At 38.7% G+C, this 23,312-nt stretch overlaps 1 protein-coding gene across 1 annotated transcript in view; it reads left to right on the forward strand.

Moving 5' to 3' along the window:
- Positions 1–23,312, forward strand: part of TMEM156 (transmembrane protein 156) — a 62,724-nt gene that overhangs the window by 20,990 nt on the left and 18,422 nt on the right. The window contains exons 2-5 of the mRNA XM_082390818.1: positions 5,027–5,296; positions 6,263–6,523; positions 9,726–9,845; positions 14,479–14,562. Coding sequence (XP_082246944.1) covers positions 5,027–5,296; positions 6,263–6,523; positions 9,726–9,845; positions 14,479–14,562 — 735 coding nt within the window. The remainder of the gene's footprint in view (positions 1–5,026; positions 5,297–6,262; positions 6,524–9,725; positions 9,846–14,478; positions 14,563–23,312) is intronic.

Here is a 23,312-nt window from a genome sequence, read left to right on the forward strand (position 1 = left end):
CAACTGGGTTCTTCACTGAACTTAGTAAGCTGATTCTAAAATGTATTGGAAAGAGCAAAGGGCCAAGAATCGCTAAGATGTTCCTAAAGAAAATGAACAAGGTGAGGAGATTTTTCCTATCAGATATAAGAGCTTTACAGAGCAAAAGTAATTAAGTCAGTAACATATCTTTGCCAAGATAGAAAAATGGACTGATGGAACAAAATTGAGAACCCGGAAACACAGTCATACATACGTGGATACTTTGATAGATTATAGAGATGTCATTACAGATAGTGGGGAAAAGATAGACTACTTAACAATTGGTAGTACAATTGATTGTCACATGTGGGAGAAACTAATCTGGTTTCCTACTTCATACTGTACACAATACCAGATAGATTAAGAACTTAAACATAAAAGGCAAAACTTCCAAACTTTTAGAAGACCATGTGGGTGAAGATCTTTTTAAAGGAGAAAGATTCTTTTTTTTTATAAATTTATTTATTTTATTTTTGGCTGCGTTGGGTCTTCGTTGCTTCGCGCGGGTTTTTCTCTAGTTGCCGCGAGTGGGGGCTACTCTTCGTTGCAGTGCGTGGGCTTCTTATTGCAGTGGCTTCTCTTGTGGTGGAGCATGTGCTCTAGGTGTGCGGGCTTCAGTAGTTGTGGCACACAGGCTCAGTAGTTGTGGCTCACGGGCTCTAGAGCGCAGGCTCAATAGTTGTGGTGCATGGGCTTAGCTCCTCTGCGGCATGTGGGATCTTCACGGACCAGGGCTCGAACCCATCTCCCCCGCATTAGCAGGCGATTCCTAACCACTGTGCCACCAGGGAAGTCCAGGAGAAGAATTTCTTAAACAAGACACAAAGCACAAATTGTAAAGAAAATGATTGATAAATTCAATACATTCAAGTTAAGAGCTTCCTTTAACTAAAAGGTCATAAAGAAAATGAATGGACAAGGTACAAACTGTGAGAAGATATCTTGATAAAAAATGTAAACAACTTCTTAAAATTTTAAAAAGGAAAGTTAAAAACTCCTAAACATTAATAAGAAAAAGACAAACAACCTACCAGAAAAATGGAAAAATAGAAAAAGTAGGGAAAACCAGGAAAATACACTTTTAAACCATGATGAGATTCTATTTAACAGTCACTGAATTGTCAAAACTTGTAAAGTGCTGGCCAAGATATGCATCAATGGGAAACTTTTATACACTGCAGGTGGGAGATTAAATTGGTCCAACTGCTTTGTACAATGATTTGGCATTTTCTAGTAAAATCAAAGATGTGCATACTGAATACCCAGCAATTTCATTCAATATGTATGCTAGAGAAACTACTGTATTTGTGTATCAGGAGACATGTTCATGAATATTCATAGTAGCGCTATTGTAAAATAAGTTTTATTGAGATATAATTTACATATAATAAAATGCTGCCATTTTTAAGTGTAAAGTTTGAGGTTTGACAAATGTTTACAGCAATGTAACTATCAACACAATCAAGATATACAACTTTCCAATACCTCCAAAATGTCCCTCTTTCTCCTTTGCAGAAGAACCCTTCTCCCACTATCAATATAGTTTTCAATTTTCTACAACTTCATATGAATGGAATCACATTAGTATATAGTCACCTGTGTTTGGCTTCTTTCCTTTGGCATAATGCATTTGAGATTCATCCGTGTTGTTGTTTGTATCAGCATTTTCTTCCTTTTTGTTGCTGAGTAGTATTTCATTCTATGGATGTGTCAGGAATTGTTTATATATTCACTAGTTGTTGGACTTTTGGATTGTTTCCAGTTCTTGGCTATTATAAATTTTAAAGGTGCCATGAAAATTCATGTACAGGTATTTGTGTGGACATATGTTTTTATTTCTCTTTTGTAAACTCCTAGGAGTAGAATTGTTGGGTCATGTGCTAAGTATATGTTTAACTTAAAGAAAATAAAAATGTTTTCGAAAGTGGTTGTACTATTTTACATTCCTACCAACAATGTATGAGAGTTATGGTTCATAGCAATATTATCCAGAGCAGCAAAAATAGAAACAACCCAAATGCTCACTGTCAGAAGAATGGATATATAAATTGTAGTATATTCATTCAAAATGTACCACAAATAATTAACTACAGCCATGTGTAGCAACACAACTAAAACATATTCAGTAAAAAAATCAAGTCATAGATGAATACCTACAATATAGTCCATATATATGTATACAGTAGGCTAATGCAACAAAATTCAATGTGGTGCTTAACCTCTGGGAAAGAAGGAGTATGTAGGGGCAGGGAGGGATAGGGTGCTTCAGAGATGTTGCTAGTATTCTATTTCTTAATCTGTGTGATAGATACATGGGTGTTCGTTTATTTTTATTATTCTTTAATTGGAACAATACATTTAATATATGCTTGTATATGATATATGTTTACAATAAAAGTTAAAAAAGAAAATAAAGACAGCTTAACCTTACTCTTTGGTTTTCTTTAAAAAGAAAAAATCATTGACTTGGGCATTTGTCCTATACTGTAACTTATTTTCCTAATTCTACTTAGTATTCTATATCCTTATCTTGAAAGATTGCAGTCTTAGTACTGGAGTAATTCTGGAATCATTTCTATCTCTGGGAGTGAGAATTTAGATGTCTGACTCTCAGCAATATTAATGGCAGTAGTTAAATTCATATATCCTTGTTTATGAAGATGAGAATACAGCCCAGCTGATAACAAAAATGATTGAGTAGACTTCATTTATTTCTTAAAATTATACTGGGGAAGGGTATGTCCTGTATTTCTTTCTTTCCTAATTGAATTATTTAAAACTAAGATTTAAAAACCATCATAAAATGACCTCATAACCAAATATAAAGGATATATCTCAACAATTCTAGAAAGCCAAGTTTGTCACTTATTGGATAAGAAGACTGCAATATTGACAGTAAAAATTTCTCTATCTCCCTTCTAGGTCATAACATAAGAATATAAATTCAAGAAGTTGAAAATTTCATAAGATGAAAAATGCCAGTGAGAAAAATGGAAAGATGGCAAGAAATAAGTTTTTCATGTGTTTAGTAATACAAAAAAATCTACAGATTATAGATTTCTATCAAATGGTACATTCCTACCTTCTTTTTGGGACATTATTATTGAAGACAATTTTTTTAAAAATTAGTTTTAATTTGATTACAACTTTGTTTACAAATATATTGAGACATTACAAAATTGTGTATTTGTCTAAAATACAATCTCTACCTCCCAAAACTTTTATAGCAACTCAAGTATGAAATGTGTTTATAGCTGGAAATTACATGTGAATTATTACAGAAGCAATTTCAAATGTAGAGGGCTGGTAAATGAACCTTTAATTTGTTAAATAAAAAAAATATAATCATCAGTAACGAAACAATTATGAAATTACTATCAAAGTACAAATTCAACAAGTAAAAAATGTGCTTTAATATCAATCAATAGTTTGATTTTCCTTTATGTTTGAATCAAGATGTATGACTAGGAGTAATCATTCTTAAAAATGAAGTAATTCTTTCATTGTGCTCCACATTATTTAGAAAATATAAAAAATATATTTTGCCCCATATGATTATGAGAAATGGTAACGAAAGCCACATAAATGTGGAACTGAGCTTGTCAGCTATTTTCTCATGCTAGGAAATGATTGTCAAACTGAGAATATCTGAAAGAGAGGTTATCTATTCCTTAGTTTATCATTACTGCTACATAGGGATTCCCAATTTTCATATGGTGAGCTTTAATTACTCATGTGGATTAAATCTTACATAATCCTATCTTAAATAAAGGATGAATTTTAAATTTTTACTTTGGAATATGGGTTTGCATTTTAATAATATACATTTGAACAATTTTCAAAAATATTTTCATATATATCACTTGATGCTACTATAACCCCACAAGGTTAGCAGGATCTTGTTATTATCTCTATTTTGCTAATGAGAAAATGAGACTTGTGGAGACAAAGTAAGTTATTCAGGTATCTTGGCTAATAACAGCTTTAGCACTAGAGTCTTTGTCTTTTGCTTTGAACTCAGTCTTCCTTCTATTATGCCATTATTTCCAAATCTGATATTTGTCTTCAGACCAAAATAAAAATTATGATGCCATCCAATTAAATTTCAAGTAGGTTGAATAATGGTCACCCAAATATATCAGGCGTTAATCCCTGGGAACCTATAAATGTTACCTTATAGGGAAAAACAGTCTCTACACACGTGATTAAGTTAAGGATCTTGAGATGGGGAGATTATCCTGAGCCTTATCCTGGTGGGACCTAAATCTAATCACAAGTGTCCTTATGAGAGAGAGGCAGAGGGAGATTTGACACAGACAGAAGAGTAGAAGATGGAGATACAGAGGAGAAGGTAATGTGACCATGGAAGCAGAGATTGGAGTGATGTGGTCACAAGCCAAAGAATGCCAACAGTTCCCAAAATTTGGAAGAGGTGCAAGGTCTTCAGAGGGAGTGTGGTCTTGGGGACGCCTCGGTTTCAGACCAGTAATACTGGCATTGAACTTCTGGCCTTCAGGACTGTAAAAGAATAAATTTCTCTTGTTTTAAGCCACCAAGATTGTAGTAGTTTGTTACAGCAGCCCTCAGAAACTAATACAGAGATACTGTTCAAGTTTTCCATTCCCTATTCAACTCCATGCAATTCACTTGAGCCTCTATTTGGGAACAGATGGATTCAGAGGAAACTAAGGTTTGTCCATTAAAACTTTCCTAGAAAAGAGAATGGTTACAATGCTAGGGTTTCAAAGAACTTCTCAGCAGGACTTTTCTTCTCTGAAAATTAATAGGGAATGTTGACAAATTTTTAAAAAGAAATATTTAAACGGACTAGATATTGTTAATTCATGTGAAAACAAAGTCTTGTCAGTGATAAACAGAAACATACTGAATCTGCCTAAGAAAAACTGGGAGCTTATTGTGTATTCATTTGAATGCCAAAACCTCAAAATTTTACAGTAAAGAAAGTTGTTTTTTGTTTTGTTTTGTTTTGTTTTTTCCTTTATAGGAAACACGTTGGCGCTATCATGCCTGGAAGTATGTTTACAACCTAATTTCACCTATTCATTCTCCTCTTTAAATTTTTCTTTCGTGACTTTTCTGCAACCAATAAGAGAAACTCAGACTATTATGGGAATCTTTGTAAATCACTCCAGTTTTCAAAACTTCACCAGGATTTGCCAAGACATCACAAGTGAATTTAAAACGTGCTCCTCATGTTTGGCTTGTGAGTCCAAAGGAAACATGGATTTTATTTCTCAGGAACAAACATCAAAAGGTAAATGCAAAAGAAAAGTGAGAATTAAAATTATCAAGGATAAATAACCTTATTCTGTTAAAAAAGTATTAATAATACATCCCAATTTTAAGTCTAGTGGCCCTGGAACACTCAGCTGTGTGGTGCTCAATGAGTGACTTACAGGCTTTGAGATAGTATAATAACTTGTTCTTGGTTTACTTTGATTTATAAAAAAATCTATGTTTAAAATACATCAAAATACCACTATAATCCATGCACATTTAATGGTTAAAGGATTATTTAGCAAGCTCTCTTCAAAAGTACTGAAAAAAGTCTAAGTAAACTTGCAGGTTCTCATATAAAATCATACTTTGATTCCCCAAGGAGTCATTGAATCCTTGATGCATCCTTATAAATAAAAAAAATTTGGATATAGACATGCACACATAGGGAGAATGCCATGTGAAGATGAAAGCAGAGATCAGGGTGATGCTTCTATAAGACAAGGAACACTAAAGACTGCCAGCAAACCACCAGAAGCTAGAAGGGAAGCATGGGACAGGTTGTTCCTCACAGCCCTCAGAAGGAAGGAACCTTGTCAACACCTTAATTTTGAAAGTGTAGCCTCCAGAACTGTGAGACAATAAGTTTCTGTTGTTTAAGCCACCCATTTTGTGGTACTTTGTTATGACAACCCTAGCAAACTAGTATAATGTGGGATGGGAAATATTGTTGTGACCATTTTGGACAATAAAATCTGTCCCACAAGTCATCAGGGAAATGTTTTCTTTTTCTTTGAGATGCTCCAATTTTATTTCAAACTCACCTAGTTTTCACTCTTTTAAAAAATGTAAGCACTGTAATTGTTATTTTTAGTGCTGGTATCTTCTTGTTTCTACTCTTTTTTGTTGTATAGGATGGAGGGGATTTAGTTTTGAGTTCTATGTGTTTTCTTACTATGTACTACTGTTTTTTGTGAATAACATTTTCTTAATCTCTTTCTAGTTCTTATCATGAGAGGATCAACGGAAGTGAAGGCAAATGATTTTCATTCACCTTGTCAACATTTTAACTTCACTGTAACTCCTATGGTTGACCACTTGGAGGAATATAACATTACCTGTAATCTAAAAACCCACACTAGAAGGTCAGCAATCAAAGAGGAAGATCCAACCAAGGAAACAGATATAAACCATACTTGTAGAATTATGGAACACCCGAATAATTGTATAAATATTTCTTTGCACCTAGAAATGGATGTAAAAAGTAAGTTTTTAAGGAAATTAGAGGGAAAAGGAGAATGGAATATAGACACAAAGTTAAGTAAGGACTATCACATTAACTGCATTGAAAGTCGAATAGTTGAAGAATTTTATTGATGAAATAGCAAAGCTGGAAAGAATGTTAGCCCTTTATCTGTTTATTTTTCTTTCAAAATGTGCTTCTTGTGGAGCCCAGCTGTACTCAGAGGTGGAAGAGATGTCTATGGGTTGTGATCTGAGGGGTATTAGAAAGACCCTCTGCCCCAGAATAACTTCTGGGAATGCCTATTAGCTGTGCTTGAGGTAACACTATCACACTTGTGTATTAAAGGATGATATTTCTTTTTAAATTTAAATATACATATACATTGTGATGTGCTATTAAATTTTGAATTGATTTAACATGTCCTCTCTTAGAGCTGAGAAACGGACCTGAATTAAAGGGATTTTTGATGTATTGCTGTGAAGATAGGTGGGGTACAGATTAAGCATTTTGAGTCACTGGATGACTCTGAGGGAAAGGTAGGAGTCTGAAATATAAAACTTACATATATCTTAATTCTGCTTAAGGTTGATTAACACTCTAGTCACCCTATTCTGAATTAACACAATTGATCCTCACTACTAAGCAGGGTACCCTCACTTGACCCATAAACTCTACTCTTGAAGAGCATTTTATGATATAACCATTTAATGAGTGCCTGCTGTATGCCAATCAGTGTGCCAGGCACTGGAGACACAGAGATAGATGGATGTAAAACAATGGAGTCAGTGCAATCAGTGGGACAGGTGCTATGGCAGAGTAACTTCTTGTGTTTTCTGAGGTTCCAGACATAGGGAAGCCTTTCAGATTGCCTTAGAATGCTTTTCTAAAGCTTTAATTCTATTAGAGGTAATTATTTTAAAATGTTATATTGATTTTAAAGCAAACACAAATATATAATATGCATGCATTTTTAAAGTGAAATATAAGACTTCAAATAAATTTCTCCTGTGAGTTAGTTTGCTCAAGGCCCTACAGTCTCTGCAGTTAGAGGGGTATTTCAAGGTGTGCGTATGTGTAGGGGGTATGGGAGAGGATCTGAGAAGCTGAACAGGGGGGTTAATTCCCTCTGGCTCAGGAATGAGGTTGGAGGTTCTGAAAAGACCACATAGAGTAGGAGACTATGATGAAATCTGAAAGATAAAGAGGTTTAGATTATATATATTCAAAACTTATACTTGTTTCAGTGTCCATTTATGTATCTATCTAATTGCTTTTTGTATCTTCTAAAACATGAAGGAAAAATAAGCATTACCATATTCATTATTTTGAGAATTAATTTTTGTGTTAATGGAAAAAATTATAAATTCCAGTCAAAGTGAAGTAGTAATTGACAGCTTTTATGGGTCCATAAATCAGAAAGATAACAGAGGTGTACAAATATGTAGTCTTTTTTAAATTAATTTTTATTGGAGTATAGTTGCTTTATAATGTTGTGTTAGTTTCTGCTGTACAGCAAAGTGAAGCAGCTATACATGTACACATATCCCCTCTTTTTTGGATTTCCTTCCCATTTAAGTCACCACATTGCACTGACTAGAGTTCCCTGTGCTATACAGTAGGTTCTCATTAGCTATCTATTTTAGACATAGTAGTGCAAATATATAGTCTTGTATTTGGGAGAAAGTATACCTATTTTGCCATGTGTAGAAGATTAAAAATTTATTCATATTTTACTCTGCTGTGCAAAGACTAATTTGATCTCCCTTAAAAGTCCTATCTACTGGAGGGTGGTGGTGGGGGGGAACTAAATTTAGACCAGTCTGGTAAATTTACTCAGAAAAAATAATTTAATCCACCTCTTTAGATTTTTTTCAGATTCCTGTCCATTTCCCCTTGTTCCTCTCCAAGATGGCTACAGGGACGAGGAGTAGGGGGACAGCATAGGATGTAGGGAGATACACTCATCTGTGTTCTCAATGGTGCTTTGGTGGGTGTACTGGCTGGCTTGGCCCCAACTGTGTACATTCTGCTATTGTAATATAAAGTTGGTGAATGCATGGGTTTTTTTTCATAGCTTGATCAGTGCCCATGATACCTTGGTATTAGGCCCACCTTGACTCTTGCTGGCACTGCACATCTTCTATGCCAGTTAACTGCATGCTTTTATTTTGCTGAGTGAGGTATGCAAGTCTAAACAGTATGGAATGATGTTAGGAAGGCTGAGTGCTGCCATTCCAATCAACCTCTACCTTCTCCATTCAGTGTCTTCTCTAAATAAATGTTCACTGCCTATTTAATGTACATCTGCTTATGGAGTGGGGTACCTGTAAAAGGGGTACCCAGATCATGAGTCCCAAAAGAGCAGTCATCTAAAGGTATTAACAAGTTATATATCCTGCTAAGTTGAATAAGTACTAGCTGTGCTTTGCATACAAGGAAGAGAGTACATAGGGTGGCTTAGAAAGTCAGTAGACAATTGTGTTTTGGACATAATGAAGTCACCCTCCTTTAAGTTACTGATTCCTGGGTCTGCTGGCCAGTGTATGTTTATGGGACAAAAGAATATCGTGCCAAGCTATTGCTGATGGTGACTCTCCTTCCATGTTGTCTCACTGTCATTTGAATGAGCGATTTTTTACCTGTATCCTTATTAAATTTAGGCGAGAGTAACTGTATGTTTAACTAATGCATGCACTTGATCTGATCATTGCCACGCGAGCCCCTGTGGAAAGAAGGTCTGATTAATCATCTACCCTGGTCTCTTATATGCCTCAATCCAGCCTCTTTCTTTGCCTTTCCCTTTCTTCCCCATCCTCATCTTACACACTGCATCTTTGTTGATTTGAGGATACATTTTTTGGCTGCTTGGCCCAGGGCCAAATTGTTAATCACAAATGACTCTGATTCTGGCACTCTGCTTGTTGTGGTCTTAACCTAGTGATAGCAATGATAGCAAAACTAACATCAATATAACTTGGAAGTGAAATTAATCCTAGAATTTTGAAACTAAATGGATCCCTGGAAACCACTTGGTCATGTTTCTTCATTTAATGCGTTAGGAAAGAACTCAGGAAAGCAAGTGACCTTGTAACAGTGATGGTTATATATTCAACTTTTCAGTTATGGGCAGAATGTATAGTAGAAGCCAGCTACATTACCATATTGCCTCTTATCTGCTGCATCATTTTACCATATTTTTATAGTACATTTTTCTTTGCAGGTTTTATTTGTTCCATGAAGATCACTTGGTATGTTCTGGTTCTATTAGTTTTTATATTTTTGCTCATCTTCATTACCCACAAAATACTTGAAGCCCACAGGAGAGTGCAGAAGTGGCAGGGTAAGTATTGAAAAATAAATCCATCTTTTGGGAGAATTCATCTCGTATCAAGGTACTCCTAATCTTATCTGTAGGTTCAATTTCTTTTTCTAGTTCAATTTACCACTAACTGAGCACCTACTGTGTGTAAGTGGTGATCCTAGGTAACCCAAGGAACATAAGCATAAGTAAGACATAGGGCCAGCTCTCCAGGATTTTCATGTGTCTTTCTCCAGCCCAGACAAGTGAATAGAAGGGGAAGAAAGGCTGCATGAACTGGAAGGAGTTGGTGCACTGCAGGTTGAGCAGAGCTTGGTGGAAGTGAGGGCAGAAGACGGGTAGAAGAATAGGGAGTGGTGATAAAGAATTTCGGAGTTGGAGGTCTTGAGCTCTAGGCTCTAGGTGATGAGCAGGAGTCAATCTTTAATAAGTGTGGGGGGGACAGTAGATTTTTGACTGTGAAGCACTAAAATGTGTAGTTGGAAATCAGGAAGTAGGGATGATATTAAAAAAGAATTAACTAGTATAACACGGGCATCCACCTATCAGAATGGACATTGACTGTCAACTACTATCATGGTCTTCTGGTGTGCACTCATGTATATGCTGGCCCTAGTGGTGTGTGAGCATGTATACATGACCCTTCTGGTGTGCACTCATGTATATACTGGCCCTAGTGGTGTGTGAGCATGTATACATGACCCTTCTGGTGTGCACTCATGTATATACTGGCCCTAGTGGTGTGTGAGCATGTATACATGACCCTTCTGGTGTGCACCCGTGTATATGCTGGCCCTACTGGTGTGTGAGCATGTATACATGACCCTTCTGGTGTGCACCCGTGTATATACTGGCCCTACTGGTGTGTGAGCATGTATACATGACCCTTCTGGTGTGCACCCGTGTATATACTGGCCCTACTGGTGTGTGAGCATGTATACATGACCCTTCTGATGTGCACCCGTGTATATACTGGCCCTACTGGTGTGTGAGCATGTATACATGACCCTTCTGATGTGCACCCGTGTATATACTGGCTCTACTGGTGTGTGAGCATGTATACATGACCCTTCTGATGTGCACCCGTGTATATACTGGCCCTACTGGTGTGTGAGCATGTATACATGACCCTTCTGATGTGCACCCGTGTATATACTGGCTCTACTGGTGTGTGAGCATGTATACATGACCCTTCTGATGTGCACCCGTGTATATACTGGCTCTACTGGTGTGTGAGCATGTATACATGACCCTTCTGGTGTGCACCCGTGTATATGCTGGCCCTACTGGTGTGTGAGCATGTATACATGACCCTTCTGGTGTGCACCCGTGTATATGCTGGCCCTACTGGTGTGTGAGCATGTATACATGACCCTTCTGGTGTGCACCCGTGTATATACTGGCTCTACTGGTGTGTGAGCATGTATACATGACCCTTCTGATGTGCACCCGTGTATATACTGGCTCTACTGGTGTGTGAGCATGTATACATGACCCTTCTGGTGTGCACCCGTGTATATGCTGGCCCTACTGGTGTGTGAGCATGTATACATGACCCTTCTGGTGTGCACCCATGTATATACTGGCCCTACTGGTGTGTGAGCATGTATACATGACCCTTCTGGTGTGCACCCGTGTATATACTGCCTCTACTGGTGTGTGAGCATGTATACATGACCCTTCTGATGTGCACCCGTGTATATACTGGCCCTACTGGTGTGTGAGCATGTATACATGACCCTTCTGATGTGCACCCGTGTATATACTGGCTCTACTGGTGTGTGAGCATGTATACATGACCCTTCTGATGTGCACCCGTGTATATACTGGCTCTACTGGTGTGTGAGCATGTATACATGACCCTTCTGATGTGCACCCGTGTATATACTGGCTCTACTGGTGTGTGAGCATGTATACATGACCCTTCTGGTGTGCACCCGTGTATATACTGGCCCTACTGGTGTGTGAGCATGTATACATGACCCTTCTGGTGTGCACCCGTGTATATGCTGGCCCTACTGGTGTGTGAGCATGTATACATGACCCTTCTGGTGTGCACCCGTGTATATACTGGCTCTACTGGTGTGTGAGCATGTATACATGACCCTTCTGATGTGCACCCGTGTATACACTGGCTCTACTGGTGTGTGAGCATGTATACATGACCCTTCTGGTGTGCACCCGTGTATATACTGGCCCTACTGGTGTGTGAGCATGTATACATGACCCTTCTGGTGTGCACCCGTGTATATACTGGCCCTACTGGTGTGTGAGCATGTATACATGACCCTTCTGATGTGCACCCGTGTATATACTGGCTCTACTGGTGTGTGAGCATGTATACATGACCCTTCTGGTGTGCACCCGTGTATATGCTGGCCCTACTGGTGTGTGAGCATGTATATATGACCCTTCTGGTGTGCACCCGTGTATATACTGGCCCTACTGGTGTGTGAGCATGTATACATGACCCTTCTGGTGTGCACCCGTGTATATACTGCCTCTACTGGTGTGTGAGCATGTATACATGACCCTTCTGGTGTGCACCCGTGTATATACTGGCTCTACTGGTGTGTGAGCATGTATACATGACCCTTCTGATGTGCACCCGTGTATACACTGGCTCTACTGGTGTGTGAGCATGTATACATGACCCTTCTGGTGTGCACCCGTGTATATACTGGCCCTACTGGTGTGTGAGCATGTATACATGACCCTTCTGGTGTGCACCCGTGTATATACTGGCTCTACTGGTGTGTGAGCATGTATACATGACCCTTCTGATGTGCACCCGTGTATACACTGGCTCTACTGGTGTGTGAGCATGTATACATGACCCTTCTGGTGTGCACCCGTGTATATACTGGCCCTACTGGTGTGTGAGCATGTATACATGACCCTTCTGGTGTGCACCTGTGTATATACTGGCCCTACTGGTGTGTGAGCATGTATACATGACCCTTCTGATGTGCACCCGTGTATATACTGGCTCTACTGGTGTGTGAGCATGTATACATGACCCTTCTGGTGTGCACCCGTGTATATGCTGGCCCTACTGGTGTGTGAGCATGTATATATGACCCTTCTGGTGTGCACCCGTGTATATGCTGGCCCTACTGGTGTGTGAGCATGTATACATGACCCTTCTGGTGTGCACCCGTGTATATGCTGGCCCTACTGGTGTGTGAGCATGTATATATGACCCTTCTGGTGTGCACCCGTGTATATGCTGGCCCTACTGGTGTGTGAGCATGTATATATGACCCTTCTGGTGTGCACCCATGCACATACTGGCTCCACGGGCATGCACCCATGCAGATACTGGCTGAACATCAGACCTGATGGACAGTTTATAATATGAGTAGTTGGTCTCTTAGAGACAGGATAAACTGTGTCATTACAAGACTAGGCTTTGGAGTCAGGTGGACTTAGGTTAGAACCCTAGTGCTACCACTTACTAGTTATGTGACTTTGTGCAAGTTACTTGCCATGTTTGAGTGTCCCTTTCCTCCTCTGTAAAACAAGAATAATCACCATTCCCACAAGGGCTGAGGTAAGGATTGAACTAAAGAGATTACATAAGAAGTGTAACACAGTGCCCAGTGCCTAGTAGTTCTCAATAAAGGATAGTAGCATTGTGCTGGTGTAGCATTTCCCAAGGCTCTTGTGTTCTTTGCCAGGCAAGGCTGTGTTAGTCCTTTCAGTAGGCAGAAAGAGTGGTTGCCTGTAGGGTTGAGTGAAAGTTTCATTAATTTTTTTGGCTAAGTGTTTGTTGGAGATATTTCTGAAAGCAGTTTCATATCAAGTCTTGTCATTGGTACCTTAGTATATAAGGCCCTAAATGCATTGGGTAATAACATCATCAGTATTGTATATTTGTAGAATAAACATTTTCAGAACATTTTCATGAGATTTTTACTAGATTCTCAAAGTTTATAAACAGGGTATGTGCTATTCCTTTCATTTTTTATAGATGAAAAACCCCTGAACCTCAGAGAGATTGTTTTGTCCAAAGTAATGCAGCTAATAAAATGACAGAATTAAGACCCAGGGTCTTTCTAGTTTTGAAAATTATATTATTTTAAATAAATGTGTGTCATTTGCAATTAGTGCATAGTTTTGAGTTTCTTGATCTGTTTTTCTATAAATGATTACATATTAGGAAAGAGAGATAGAAGCCAGATAGAAAAAAATGCCTAGAAAGAGACCAATAGTGGGGAGTGACATTAAGTTTTTATGAACATCTACCTAAATGACAGGCTTACTGGCTTTCAAAAGCTTGCCTTGCAAATCCAAGCATATGAAGTAGTGAAAAATACTATGCCATTTATGACATTAAATATTATTAAATATTAAATATACATCAAATATTGTGTATATCGTATTTATTGTATGTAATAATGTAAATAATATTCTGCATTTAAGAAGAGATGCATAATGGCATTTATGGCAGTGGAGAAGTCACTGGTTTTAGAAAGTACCTATTTGTTAATGGAAAATAACTTAATAAGAAAAGGCTCTTAATGTCTTGTTACTCCAGGCTCTGCTGTGAATGGCCCATTTTCCTTGGTAATCCTTGGAACCGACATGGGGAATATATATTAAGAATGTGCTTGCTTATCATCTAAATATTTAATTTCTTTTCTTGGAATAGGTCATAAATACAAACCGACATCTGTCCTCTTAAGAGGAAGTGATTCTGAGAAACTGCGAACATTGAACGTGCAGGTTATTTCAGGTGAGTTCTGCAACATGCAGAGTACCACTTATGAAATTCCAACACTTCACCACTCACTATTGAGTAAACATAAGATCGAGTGATCTGAGCTCATTTAAATTAGTCTTGTAGCTGGAAGAAAGGAGCTGTGAGCAAATGAAATCTAGTTTAATATGTCTTATTATCAGGGGACAGTTATGATCAAAACTACCTCCTTAAATAATGGAAAGTTGGTTTAATTGGCAAGAAGAAATTCATGTGAGTAGGCAGAGGAGAGAAAGCAATAAGGAATAAGCCTCAGGTTTATTTTTAAATGAGACAAGATACCATTATTCCTCGGAATTGCAAGAAGTAATTGCAGAGTGGGCATGGCTTTTGCTGGAGCCTTCGCTTAGCAGAGGGTGTCATTGTACAAAGAGAACGTCTAACAGCCCCAATTAAAAAGTCCCCTGTCCTCTCCTGAAAACTAGAAATGGAATAAGGGAATCCTAATTAGAGCAGCTAAGGGGGCTGTGAGCACAGATGCTGTGGTTCGATCTCGTTCTTCTAATTGTGAAACCTCCTTCTGAATTCAAGTTGTCAAACCGCATTAAAAAGAAAGAGAGAGAGAATGCAACGTGGGCAAAGGCCTCTTTTTCATCAGGGAGAAATAACGTCCTTGACTCTTTGAAAACCACAGAATTATGACTAACGTTACCACAGCTCCTTGCACACAGCCAGGGAGTGGGTGCCTTCGTACTCTGTGAGAAGTTAGATAAGGAGCTTCAAGTCTGGTGTGTAAACGGTTTTCAAAAATGGAAGGAAACCGAACAAACGCCGAGCGCCCACCATAGCTGCATCTGTAACCACATGGAGATTTGCACAGCGTTTCACTGGGAACTGTGCTGAGACTTTCCTTAGTTATTTAAACTAGGAGGTACTCACACCCCTAGCGTGAGGAAAAATTGGGTTGGGTGCACCTAAAGAGCTCAATTAAAAAAATTTAGACTTTCTACTCTCATAATTAGCAGTAAAATTATTAACCTATGGCTAATAATAAGCATTAGCTAAGTAGTCATTTGACACCAGCTAAATGTGAAGAAAGTTGATGAAAATTTTGTGGGGTCAGTGACAATCTTGTTTGATGAATGACATAAATATCATAGGGCGGTTTCAAATGGCAAAATTAACTTTTATGGGGAGAAAATTGCATTTCCTCTGTTCTCCCCTTTTATCAGTACCCTGACGTTCATGTACCAGGCGTGTTTTAACCTGGTGCTGCTGGGCTTTTGGTTGCCTTAGGAATTCTGGTACTTTCTCTTTTTAAGTCATAATTTTGAGCATCACAGCCTTGTCTGAGAAAAGTTCAGCAGTTCCCGTCAACAAATATAATCGGGGGAATCGCAAATTTAAAGTACTAGCTAACCACAAGACTAACCTCACAGGTTCTTTTTATGAGCCTGTGATTTTCATTCACCAGAGAAATCTGTCTCGGCCATCCTTTCCCTTTAATGGCTCTCACAAAAAATCCTCTGGCTTTATTACCAGGCATATAATATTAATGTTTAGAGCGGGCCAAGGGGTGACAGCCTTTTTTAAAACCAAGAGGCCTTTTGAAGCTTAGCATCTTAAAGAGGGGTAGAAGCAGATGCTTTCTTGTTATATATATTCCTTTAACCTACATCCAATTTTCCCCTCCCATTCTAAGTTGCTCTTTCTGAGAGCGAAATGGGAAGGAAATAATGTCTCCCCCGAGTGCTGTTTTTAAGGCCTCTCTTTGTAATGATGGATTATAGGCAGCAGTGAGAATCTAAGGGGAAAAAAAATGTGCCAGCGTGGTTCTCGGGAGAAGCAGTAACACGAGCGAAAAAAAAATGTAGTTCAAAGAGAGCAGTGACTATAGTCACATTCAGCCGAGCAGCTTGCTGTCAGCTCTGGCTGTACATTCCAGAATGTCTCTCTAGTTGTTCATGTATTGCAAAGTAAGTACTGTGACACACATACACACAGAGCTATAGATAACTCACACCCTCAAAAAGATAAGAGAGAAATAAGGAGAGATTACCAACACCCTGGCACTGCACGGGGCTTGGCATGTACTGGGGCAGGTTAAACACCGATAGAGTAAATAAGCCTCATCGCTGTAGAAAGAGATATCATACAGAATCAAATCCCAAGCTTTTATGTGTCTCCGATATTTTCTTCCTTGCTTGGGGAAGTGTGATACCTTCTGTTGCCTGCCTTGGTATTAATCTATTTTACATTTTATTCACTCGACTATTCTCTTCACACATGTGATAACTCTGTCTTATTCATCTTTGGATCCCTGTCCCTAGCATAATATCTGGCATGTAGTTCATGCACAATAAAAGCTTATTAAATAGCACAAACCCTAAGGGGAAATGAGTATTGAGTAAAAACAGAAGATGAATGAGAAATGAATCTTGGAGGCTGGGAAATGTGAAAACAAATGGAGAGACAAAGAGTGTTCAGAGGGAACATAATTCCATTTCATTGAAGAACATAAAATGCACTTTGTAGAATTGCTAAGGATATCAAAGAATAATAAAAAAAATCTTGAAGAAGAGATTTTGAGAACGATGCAAAAGTAACTTTGAAATGCATCCCTAGAAACGGTGCTTAATGAGTTGACCACATTGGGAGACCAAGGCCAAGGGCAGGAGCAGTGTACTAGGACTCGAATTATTGGATGCAGACAATAGAAACCAACTTGGCTGACTTGGCAGAAAGGAAATTTATTGGAAAACCAGTAGGTAACCCATGGAAGCAACAGGAACATTAGGCAAGCTGAGCTTATGCAGGACTCAAGAGAGGCCAAGCAGCCAAAAATACAGCCCCATAGGAATGGTCTGGTGAGAATGCGTCTGCTGGCGTCACCACCACTGGATGCTCCCTCTGGGCTGCTAGAGCTTCCCTTTGACCACCTGGCAACTTTGCATCACTGCCCAGGATTGCAAGCCCTAAGGAGGGGTAGCTGGTTGACTGAATGCAGGCCACAGATTGGTACTCTGGGTACCAGGAGGCAGGGAGAGGAGATATCTGCCCCTCTGGCTTCCTGCATACTTGAGAGTACCCCTGAGATGTCCACATGCTGGTCAGCCAACAAATAAATATCTACAAGCACGACACCAGGTTCCTAGGATTCGAGCCTCCACTGCATGGGTCAGCCAAGGGAGTCCTGTCATCTCTCTACTTTGACCATCAAAAATGGTGAGATCTTTAAAACTTGAAGTTCTTCACCTTCAAATATTCAACCAAAATCTGTTGAACACTGACTGTGGGCCAGAAATTGTGCTAAGCATTACCGATGCAGCGGCTGTACCACAGCGCAGTCCCCGCCTCCATGGAGCTGACACCACCCTTCAGGAGATTCAATTCCTAGTTCCCTAGGAGAAGGGAAGCTAATAAAGCTATACAAACTCATTCAGCACCTTCCACGTGCACAGTACTTCCACACACATCATTTGATTTCATTTCATAAGAACCTCACTTTTTTTCCTGGTGAGAAAACTGAAGCTAAGGGAGTTTAAAGTAACTGACCCACTGCCAGATCCCAGCAGGGTTAGGGTTCACACTCAGTTCTGTCCAATGGCTGCACTTTCCAGCACATCACTTAATGGCAAGATGAACTGGGGAGTTTACTCCTGCTGGTTCAAGCCACAGATCAAAACTTTTCTCGCTCTTTTACATTTAGCGCTGGGAACTGAGATGAGACATTTTCTCTGTAAGGTATCAGAAGCTTGTGTGAGACAATGTGAGTCATCCTCAAAGTAACATTTCAGCACTGGCACTTAATGTGGGTGGGCTCTTAAAGCAAAGAAAACGGAAATTCATTGTGAAGGAGAATTGCTAAATGCCAAAAGGAAGTGGATGACCCAGTAATATATATTACCCCAAAATAAAACTAGTGGCAATGTAAAATTATAATTTGCAACATGTTTAAGGCTAACATAATAAAGACTAAGCAGGTTTCAATTTTCTGCCGAAGAGAAGATAAATTACTGGTGCCAGGTGTCTAGCAACCAAGCAAGATAACATGGAAATTTAATTTTTACTTGCTTAACTATAATATTTAAGACTCAAAATACAGATTGGGGTTCATAAAACAGTAAAGGTTATAGCCATCTGCTTGGTTACAGAATAGATCAAGATTCAGAGGGTGACTCTACATGCAGGAGGAAATTCATAAAGTGTGAAGAATCTATAGGCAAAATAAGATGATTTATTCTATTCATTCATTGAATGACTTTATGTGACAGCCATTTGTGCCAGGTCTGAAAAAACTGATGATAAAACATATGCAGATAAACATCTTCTCCATCTTCGCACAAACTCCCCCTGCCTGAACCATCTGGCCTCCCTTGCCACTTCCCTTGCAATCCTCCCCTTTTCCCACCCTGCCTTTATCTAGTTAAGTCCAACCCTGTCCTTCTGATTTTGGCTTAACTAACACTTCCTCAGGGAAGTTGTCTCAGAGCTGGTGGACCAGGTAAATTACACCCTCATAACATCACACATCTCTCTTTGTGGCAATTATCACTGTTGCTTTTTTACATTTCTGTTATTATTTGATTGATGTCTCTCCTATGAGCCAGTTAGTTCCTTGAGATCCGGGACACTATCTGATAATACTTATCACTGCATCCCCAGCTCATGGCACAGTACATGTAAGAGTTCAGAATAGGTACCCAATAAATATTTGTTAAATAAATACAACTCTACACTGTCTATGTTGAAAGAATGACTGCTGCTGTCTTACAAAGACCTTTCAAATACTTTCTCCCTCAAATTATAACTTTTGATAATGCCTACCCAAAATAACAAGAGGAGAATGGTTAAACACTTCATCAGTTTTATTCCTTGGAGTATTAAGGATACCTGCAGTGTGAATGAATTGGAAACTGAGTCAATGGCTCAGAGTATTGGCAGCTGTCTGTTCAAGGAGGGTTTTTTTCCCTCTTTAATTGCTATTTCTAGATAATTCTGCAGTCATTTATTTTTCCATCCTCATTTGATTTTCACACTGGCCAGATTTGGAATAGCTGAGTAGTTTTAGGATCACCGTTAAAAATAACAGATGGATCTTAGAACATAGTAGGGAGTTGGCGTTTTGAATAATGGAAATCTATTTTAAGCCACCATAATTTGTTCTATTAACCCTAAAAGGCTACTAGCTATCTTGGGCTTGCACAAAAGTGCCTGTGTTTTTATGTGATGGAAAGATCAGAATGATGCATAGCAATATTGAAATTCTGCATTCCTATGACAGTAAGAAGAAATAATTAAGACTGAAAAGTTTTTTTGAAGCCAGATTAGAGAACTGAATAAGAATCACCAAACCATCTGAAAATGTCCACATCTGTCTTGACCGAAGCAATCTGTGACAATTAACTTGAATTCCTTCCTTTTTGGAGAGGCTCTTATGAGGAAACCAAGTACTTTGTGGGTAACAGTTTAGACATTTATTGCCATTGTCTCCACAAAGAGTCATGGCTGAATCTCCCAAAGTACGAAGGAGAGAAGAAAGCGCCCAAGGTCATCGCTTCCGAGTTTAGCTATCCATAGCCCTTCCCTGCTGAGTTCACACACAGGTCCTACTAAATTCTGAGCAGGGCCCTCCAGTGGGCTTAAAAAGATGCCAGTAAAAATACTTTGTTTTGCACTTAGTAGTGCTTTCTCACAGGGCACTCTTATTTTCCTTGTCTCCAAATTCCTGGGTGGCACCCCAGAGTTGACTTTTTGTTCTGCTTGAACCCACACCATGTTATTAAGAAACATGAGGCACAAAGAAGTTAAATAACATTCTTTCAGTCATTCAACATGTATTTATTGAGTACCTATTATGTGTCATGCTCCAAGGTGGGTTCTGGGGAGTAAAACCATGCATAAAAATACAATCTCTGTACATAAGGAGGCAGACAAATAAGGATAAATTATGCAAATTTATGCAAAATCGGATAAATTCACTATTGGGGAAGTAGAGGTCACAGAGGGTCATAGATAGTATGGATACCTAAATCTGTTTTGTTCTCCTTCTTTTGTTTTTTGGCTTTCCAATTTAATAACCAAGTAAAATTTAGCTGAACAAGTATTTTTAGAGATAACGAATATCAAACATTGATGGGGCAAATTCCCTTAGCAGCCAAGACAGCCTGACTAGGATGGGGAAGTTTTAGATGTGTCTTCAGTGTGGGAGATGTACCTTGTCTTCGACATGAAAATCATCAGGAACAAAGTGAAGAAAATACCTCGTAAGTTTCCATTACTAAGTGGGAATCAATAATTACTTTGGAAAGATGAATTGAGGTTAGATACCAGATGACATAGATATAAAGCATTTTGAAAAGTGATAACATTTTTTAAAAAGGAGAGAAAGAAATATCAGAGGTCAACTTGGACATTTTCATGGATGGAATGATAGGGGCTTTATTCAAGAACCTAAGGCATGGAGTTTTATTTTTAATCAAAGTTTCTACTGTTGGAAATCCATTTTGTTCACTAGACTCAACCAGGTCAAAACTCAGACCGGGGTTCTTTTAAATTTTTTAGGCTCTGCTAAGGTTCTTGGAAAAAGTCAAAGAAATATTTGGTTTAGAGATTTGACAAATTCATGAAAAGACTTATGTGAGGTTTTAAAATACTTCTGACTACTTCTGCTGACTTAACTAGTGTTGCTGAATTAATATGATTTGAAAGAAACCCTATTTCTCAGTGTAAAACTAGAAAAAAAATTCCACCTGTTTTAGCTATTCTAAAGAAGGTATAAAAATGACAAGATATCCTACCTTTTTGCTTTTTTATCAATTTTTCAGAAGTTTTCCTATTAGCATGTAACTTACATGACTTTGGATACTAGGAGAAATAGAAGATAACGTACCACTAGAGAGTTACTTCGGACTAGCTGTCATTTTGACAGATAATGGCTTTCTGAATTATGGTTATACCGTACTATAAAACATCAGCAAACCTTATGAATAAGCAAATGATGAGCAGTTTGGCTTTCCAACCAAAAGAGCTCTGTTAATTTTCTTTGATAATTATTTGGTTTCATGAATAGGCTCTTTTGAGATTTTAACCTTTAAAAAGAATTATCTCCAAATCTCGAATTCTGGAAGGTTAAAAGATGTTTTGTCAGGGAGGAAGCGTTGTGGGAAGGGATAGTTAGGGAGTTTGGGATTGACACGTACACACTGCTATATTTAAAATAGATAACCAACAAGGACCTACTGTATAGTACAGGGAACTCTGCTCAATATTTGGTAACAACCTAAATGGGAAAAGAATTTGAAAAAGAATAGATACATGTATATGTATAACAGAATCACTTTGCTGTACACCCCAAACTAACACAACATTGTTAATCAACTATACTCCAATATAAGATAAAAAGTTAAAAAAAAGATGCTTTGTCAAAGATGTCTAAACAATTATTCTCATGGTAAGTTCATTCTGAAGCTTTAATGTGCATCAGAATCAACCATCAAAGGCTCCTGGGCCTTTATGAAAGGAGATTGTAATTCAGTAGATCTGGGGCAGGGTCCTAGAACCTGCATTTTAAATTACTACCTCTGGGGATTTTCAAGCCAAGGCTCTGTTGATCACTTCATTCGTTTTCTATTGTTGTGTAACAAATTACCACAACCTTAGGGGCTTAAAACAACACATGTTCATTATCTCACAGTTTCTGTGGGTGAGAAATTTGGGAACAACTTTGCTGGATCTCAGGGACTCACAAGCTTGAAATCAAGATGTGAGCTGGCCTGTGCTCTCATCTGGAGGCTCTCCTTCCAAGCTGGTTCAGGGTGTTGGCAGAATTCCTTTCTTTGAGGCTGTAGACTGAAGGCCCTGGCTTCTTAACTGGCTCTCAGTCAGAGGCCCCTCTCAGGTCCTAGAGGCCAGCTGCAGACCCCTGCTACATGACCCTTTCCATAGACAGTGCAGACATGGCGGCATGCTTCCTGAGCCCAGGGAGGGATGCTCTCTGACCCCAGGGAGGGCCCAGTCTCTCTATTAAAAGCTTTCACCTCCTTAAGTCAGACCCACCCAGGATAGTCTCTCTCAAAATCAACTGATTTGGGATGTTAATTACACCTGCAAAAGCTCTTCATCTTAGTGTAACCCAGTCACCGGAATGAGATGCTATTTACCGCCCTGCCCACGCTCAAGGGAAGGGAGTCACAAGGGCTGCCATGTACACCAGGGGTGGGAATCTGGGGGCTGTTTGAGATCCTGCTTGCTACAGCCACCCTTGAGAAGCACAGATTTCAGAGGACAAAAATCACAGACGCCTGGGAACTTTCAGTGTGACACAGATAAGGCTGATAGATCTAGTCTCATAGGTGCGGTTGGTCCTTACCGACAATAAAATAAAAATGGAAAAACTGGTCTTGTTTTCCCACCTTTGCTCTAATCAGTCAAGAAAGCTTTGTCATTTACTCTTTACAGCTAAAGGCTCCATAGGAAAAAATGTGGACTTTGGTGGTGATTTTAGCATTTCTATAGGAAGGAAAGGGCCCTCGGTTATCTGCTGGACATGGCCTCAAAAATGCATCTATTCCCTTAAAGACTAGTTGTTACCTTAATTTTTTAAATGTCTAGTTAAGACGGATACTTTTCTGAGAAAACTTACAGAACCTCACATCAGAAGAACAGAAAATCTAAACAAAACCATTATCATAGAAGAAATAGAAAATTTGTCAGTTATTTCTCAAAAAATAACAGGAAGAGCAGTACGCAGTGGAATTTTAACAATTTCTAAACAACAGATATTT

This window comes from Balaenoptera borealis (genome assembly GCF_965194805.1).
Source record: "Balaenoptera borealis genome assembly, chromosome: 4".
NCBI classification, from domain to species: Eukaryota; Metazoa; Chordata; class Mammalia; order Artiodactyla; family Balaenopteridae; genus Balaenoptera; species Balaenoptera borealis.